This window comes from Lethenteron reissneri, chromosome 30 (assembly GCF_015708825.2).
Source record: "Lethenteron reissneri isolate LAM-NWPU_2019-01 chromosome 30, ASM1570882v1, whole genome shotgun sequence".
Taxonomy (NCBI): Eukaryota; Metazoa; Chordata; class Hyperoartia; order Petromyzontiformes; family Petromyzontidae; genus Lethenteron; species Lethenteron reissneri.
In genome coordinates, this window is record NC_083808.1 from 14,110,812 (window position 1) to 14,117,120 (window position 6,309).

Here is a 6,309-nt window from a genome sequence, read left to right on the forward strand (position 1 = left end):
CCGCCTTTGTCTCCCCAGTGGTGATGTTTTTACACCGCACCAGGTACTCATTTGAGGCTGAGTTGACCTAGGGGGAAGAGGCCCAGGACCGGTTCAGACAATCGTCTCCGGTGTTGGCCGTGAGTGGGAATCGAACTCGGGATGCCGGGTTCGCAGCGCAGCGCGCTAACCACTACACCCACCGCTCCCCGCAGTCACAGTCTCTCTCCGTCTCGGGATAATTCGACGTTCCGCACGCGACCAGCAGCAGGAGCAGCAGCGGCGGCGATTCGCCTCTGAATGGCGAGATGAGTGGATCGCAACCGCGACGCCGAACTGCGTTTCCCACCTCCCTTGGGGTGAATGAGTTGGGATGGGGGGTGTTTCCTGAGCTCAGCCCCGGACAGCTCCGCCTGCCACGGCGGGGAGGGGGGAGGAGGGGGGGGAGGAGGGGGGGGGGAGGAGGGGGGAGGACGGGGGGGTGGGGAGGGGGTGGGGAGGAGGAGGGGGGGAGGAGGGGGGGAGGAGGGGGGGAGGAGGGGGGGAGGAGGGGGGGAGGAGGGGGGGAGGGTGCCCCGCGTCATCAGAGCGCGCCCCCGACTCCCATTGAGGTGGCGGCGCCGGGAGCGCCCCGATCCTCACTCTGACACCAACACCACGAACATCACCACGAACATCACCATCACTCCAACACCACTAACACCACCACGAACATCACCATCACTCCAACACCACTAACACCACCACGAACATCACCATCACTCCAACACCACTAACATCACCACGAACATCACCATCACTCCAACACCACTAACACCACCACGAACATCACCATCACTCCAACACCACTAACATCACCACGAACATCACCATCACTCCAACACCACTAACATCACCATTACTCCAACACCACCACTAACATCACTCCAACACCATCACCAACATCATCCCAACATCACCACCACTAACATCACCACCACCAACATCATCATCACCCCGTGAGATGCGCCCGCGTCGCGCTGCTCCGCGGCGGCTTCGCTGCGCATCCCGACGGGAGCCGGCGCCCTAGAGCGGGACCCGGGGACCCCCCCCTCCTCGTCCTCCTCGCCGAGCCCCCCACCCCCCTCGCCCTCCTCGTTCTTCTCGCCGAGCCCCCTACCCCCCCACCCCCCTCGCCCTCCTCCTCCTCGCCGAGCCCCCCCCCTCTCGCCCTCCTCCTCCTCGCCGAGCCCCAGGCTCCCTCGCCCCCCACCCCACGAGGTCCTCCCGCGATCCGCGGCACCCGGAGTCACGGGGCTCCAGGTCCTCGCCACGTCTCCTCCGCGTCCCGAGGATCCGGACACGCAGGTTCGAACCCCACGCCTCCTCCTCCTCCATCACCCACCTTCTCTACCATCTCATCCATCACCCATCTCTATCACTCATCTTCTCCCGCACTCCTCCCATCACCGAGTATCGCCCTGGCCGCTGTGATCTCCACGCAGGAGGAGATGCCTCCGACGCCGAGGCGCGTGGCGTGCGCCATGCTGTGCAACTTCGCGTCGTCCGTGGCCGTGGTGTTTCTCAACAAGTGGCTGTACGAGCACCACGGCTTCCCCAGCCTGAGCCTCACGCTCCTCCACTTCGCCTGCACGGCGCTCGGCCTCGAGCTGTGCCGCCGCATGGCGCTCTTCGCCCCCCGGACGCTCTCCCCGCGCCAGCTGCTGCCCCTGGCGCTCAGCTTCTGCGGATTCGTGGCGCTCACCAACCTGTCACTGAGGAGCAACACGGTGGGCACCTATCAGCTCGCCAAGGCCATGACCACGCCGGTCATCGTGGCGCTGCAGACCGTCTTCTACGGGAGGCGCTTCTCAGCCAAGGTTCAGCTCACGTTGGTGAGTGGCAGATCCTCTCAATGCTTCCCCTCCCTAACCCAGGTCTCCCTGTCCCAGGTCTCCTCGGTCTGGTCTCCCTGGGCTCGGTCTCTTTAGATCCCAGATCTCCCTGTCCCAGGTCTCCTTGGTATAGGTCTCTTTAGATCCCAGATCTCTCTGTCCCAGGCCTCCCTGTCCCAGGTCTCTCTGTCCGATTGGTATTACATATTGTGTTGTATTCCAGTTGTGCCCCTCCATAAATGTTTTCCCTGTGTTTGTGAAAACATCCACGACTTGCATGTAGTTAACCACTGTACTGTTAACCATTTATTATTAAAATAGTGCACCTTAAGGAATGCATATTAAGGGAAAATGCTCACACATGATTTTACTTGTCAGCACCAGTGGACGACTGTCACTTTGCTCAAGTTGTCAGCCGAAGACTTGTCTGTGAGGCTCACTCTTCTGGGCGTACGAGTGCCATCGCCTGCATCCAGTGACACCCCGTGTGTGGACGCGAGTGCGGGGTTTTCATTGCGTGTGCGCTTCCTCCTTGAGGATGTGCACGCCTGTGTGTATGCTTGTGCACCACCGTGTAGAGGTTCGCGTAGCGGTTAGCGCGCTGCGCTACCAACCCGGCGACGCGAGTTCGATTCCCGCTCATGGCCAACACCTGTGACGATTATCTGAACTGGTCCTGGGCCTCCCCTAGGTCGACTCAGCCTCAGATGAGTACGTGGGTACGTGGTGTGGTGTGTAAACATCGCCACTGGAGAGACAAGGGCGGCAGGGTGTGGTGTTGGCCACCAACCCCCCTCGTGTACCGTGCTGGCCTTCATAGGAGCTCGCTAACAGCACTCGCGCCAACAGTCTGTTAAGGCTACACGGGGTACCATTGTCTTTGTCGTACATCAGTGAGCTCAACCACGCTGACTTTGCCGCGTTTCCTGACACCCCTCTCCATGACAGGTCCCCATCACAATGGGCGTTGTGCTGAACTCGTTCTACGACGTGCGGTTTAACGTCCTGGGGAGCGTGTATGCTGCCCTGGGTGTCGTCGTCACCTCTCTCTACCAAGTGGTGAGCTTTGGGCAAACGCGTGGCGAGCGACTGCGCGTGGGGCCCCGCTCACCACCCACCCCTCCCCTCCTATTTAACGTCCCTGCCTTCTACGGTTGAAAATTGTGCGACCGTCCCTCCGATCAGCAACGGAGAGAGTTACCAAGAAAGTGCGTGCCAAATTGTTTCTCGAGCTGCGAGTCTTGTCTCAAGCGGGGCCTCCTCCCTGTCGAGCACGTCATCCCGCGAAGCGAGCACGGTGAACGTTTCTGCTCCGTGGCAGCTCCCTCCTCTCGCACTGCGCCGCACACATCAGTGTTTGTTGGAAATTTTCATTGATTCTCCCGCGCCTCTAAAGTTCAATTTCTGAGAGAAAATAACTTGGTCTGCACCGGCACTGCATTTTAAATGTGGTCATCATCGCAGCTGTGTGAGAGGCCGCGTATTTACCCGGGCGCTGAGGCACAGGGCAAGCCTTTGTGGTCCATCGCACACGTGCACACACACGGAGGCTATGTGGTGGCCCGTGCCAGGATTTGCGCGTGAAACACCATGTGTGTACGTGGCCGCCACGCCTCGTGCCACGTGGCCGTGTTCACGCCTCTATGTGTGTGTGGTCTGTATACTTTCTATAACCAGGAGATGAAATGTACCTATTGAGACCCATGAAACAATTTCCTCTTGAGCAAGAGCAACCTTGCAGCACCAGTCGTGGCTTGCTGCTCTCAGTGGTAGCGCCACCTAGTGGTGGTGCATTTACTGCTTGTGGCAGAGGTTTGTGATTCGGAGCTGGCAGGTCGCTCTGGTTAATACTGCATTAACCCTAAATACGCACTGTCTGCTTCACGGTAATTTGGTGGGCTAATTTTAAAGTTGACGATGCTGCACGTAATCTCCAGCGAAGCGTCGCACAAGATTTTTGAAAATGTTTGTTTGCTTTTCAACATTCCGTCGTTTCTCTGAAAAACTGGTCCGTATGTCATCGTCGCCCAGCAGTGACTAACGGCCACTACCGTTGTTGCGTGCGCACGCAGTGGGTGGGGGAGAAGCAAAAGGAGCTGCAGGTGAACTCCATGCAGCTGCTCTACTACCAGGCACCCATGTCGTGCGCGATGCTGCTGTTCGTCGTGCCCCTGGCCGAGCCGCTCACGGGGCCGGGCGCCCTCCTCTCCCCCTGGTCCCTTGGCACCGTGGTGAGCCACCGCCCCACCAAATGTACTTCATTATTATTCGTTACGAGTGTTACTGATACCCCACTCATGATACTTCACTAAAGATAGTCCACAAGTGTAGCTCCACTCATAATACTCCACTAAAGATAGTCCACAAGCGCAGCCCCACTCATAATACTCCACTAAAGATAGTCCACAAGTGCAGCTCCACTCATGATACTCCACTCATGATGCTACCTGGCTCACAGTCTGGCATCGCCCACAGGTGCTGGTGCTGCTGTCGGGAGTGGTGGCGTTCTCCGTCAACCTGTCCATCTACTGGATCATTGGCAGCACCTCCCCCGTCACGTATCCTCCGCCAGCAGCCGCTCTCCACTTTGTTGTCGTCTGCAATGGGGTTCCTTGCGGGTTTGTGCAGGGGGTGGCCCTGGATCGCTTCAGATGTTACCTGCCACTGGTGTTATCCGTGGCATACAGTCAAACGCAGTTTGCTGGGTTTATTGTGCAGCGTGCGAACCACTATGCCTCCATTGTATCTACATTACATGTATGAGGATACTGTGGATTTGAAGTTCATCATTCTCGTCAATGGTTCACCTGAGCCTATCATCCTTTTAAGGGCCGATAAAGTGAGTACCAGATTAGTACCAATTTTTTTTCGGAAGCCAGCACACTTGGTTTGGGGCTGTGAATGGGAGATGAGCACGGCTATGTGCTCATTGAAACTTGACTGAACAATTTTTTTTAAATTTTACCAGGTAAGGCTAACTGAGCTATGTAGCTCTTTTTCAGAATTGACCTCGCGACACATGATAGCTTAATGAAGTCACTTGTCACGTGGAAATTTCTCGCAGCCAAATGCTCTAAACTCACGTTGATTCTGAATGTGGAGGGAAAATTCCACATGGTCACGGGGAGAGAGAACACGCAAATTCCAAATTTGCAGATGTCAGGGTCGGGATCAAACCCACGACCTCCTGTATATCCGGCGAGGTAGTTAACATCTCGCCACCGCGGCAAGTATTTGAGTGGGACACCAATGCCCGCGTCGCTCACGTACCTAGACCGGTCCAGTGCGATACATGGACAATGGGGATTGTCCGTGTCAATTTCAGCAGGAAATGTACTGCATTTGCAGCGCTGCATTGTTTCTCGAGCACTGCTGGTATGGGGCCAATGGAATGCACCTGACCTCGTCAGATCTCGGAAGCGAAGCAGGATGGATACTTAATTTGGAGCTTTCGTGACTGCAGGAATTACTCTTTGGTTCTTTCGGTAAAGTCACGTATAAAGAGAAAATAATAAATTAAATACTAGCATACGACGTTTCGATTGCAACACAAGCAATCATCATGAAGCAGGATGGAATCGGAGAATGCAGAGGAAACCCACGCAGAACATGTGGAGAACATACAAACTGCACACAGAGAAGGCGCCCGAGTTGGGAATCCAACCCTGGTGCTTCTTGCTGTGAGGCACGAGTGTTACCGCTGCGCAACCACCCTGATTTATCAGGTTAACCACCATGCGCGCCGAGACATTGGCACATTTTCCTGAGTCCTGGAGCCAGGTACAACATGTTCGGGCACTTCAAGTTTTGCGTGACGCTGCTGGGAGGGTACCTGCTGTTCGAGGACCCGCTCTCCGCGTACCAGGCGCTCGGGATCCTGTGCACGCTGGCCGGCATCGCGGCCTACTCGCACATCAAGCTGTCGGAGCAACGCGAGGCAGCGCGTAGCCGCCTGGGACAGAGGCCCTGACCACGTGTCTGCCTGCCACGTGTGTGTCGGTGTGACCGGGGCCAGCCGGGGCCATCAGGGGTCAGCCAGGGCCAGCCAGGGCCAGCCAGGGCCATCCAGGGCCTGCCAGGGTCAGCCAGGGTCAGCCCTGGGCTTAACTGCCGCTCGCTGGAGTGCGCATGCTGGCAGTGGGGCCCTTGGAGAATAAAACCCAAATCTTCGTATTTAAAATGACCCTCAGTCTTTGAACTCTAACCTAAACAAGTAAATCAACGTGCAAATTTTGTTTTGTAAAAAGATAGGTTTTAAACGTTTTCATTGTATTTAAGTCCATTTATGACCACACCGTTTCTAGCCGCTGCCGCTCCCTGTTGAGCCGGTAGCGAGTGATGCGTAGATGCGTAGTGTGGAGCGAGGATGAAATTAATCACGCGGGGGTCACAGTGCTGACCGGGCAGCGTCTGCCTGCATCGTGGCCACGCTCTGCCATTAAAACCTAAGCCACGA

At 56.6% G+C, this 6,309-nt stretch overlaps 1 protein-coding gene across 1 annotated transcript; it reads left to right on the top strand.

Annotated features, from left to right (window-relative positions):
• Positions 1 to 554: 554 nt before the first annotated feature.
• Positions 555 to 6,309, top strand: SLC35E3 (solute carrier family 35 member E3). The gene is made up of 6 exons (XM_061563121.1): positions 555 to 1,326; positions 1,464 to 1,853; positions 2,802 to 2,912; positions 3,926 to 4,084; positions 4,329 to 4,411; positions 5,634 to 6,309. The coding sequence occupies exons 2-6, from the start codon at positions 1,470 to 1,472 to the stop codon at positions 5,821 to 5,823; spliced, it is 927 nt and encodes a 308-aa protein (XP_061419105.1). The 5' UTR covers positions 555 to 1,326; positions 1,464 to 1,469; the 3' UTR covers positions 5,824 to 6,309.

What these genes read in the sequence shown, in the direction of transcription:
- SLC35E3 (XM_061563121.1), top strand. Translation starts at nt 1,470, where the DNA reads ATGCCTCCGACGCCGAGGCGCGTGGCGTGCGCCATGCTGTGCAACTTC. An exon ending in CCTGGTCCCTTGGCACCGTG is followed by an intron (nt 4,085 to 4,328) that starts GTGAGCCACCGC and finishes CATCGCCCACAG; the next exon opens with GTGCTGGTGCTGCTGTCGGG. An exon ending in GGCAGCACCTCCCCCGTCAC is followed by an intron (nt 4,412 to 5,633) that starts GTATCCTCCGCC and finishes TCCTGGAGCCAG; the next exon opens with GTACAACATGTTCGGGCACT.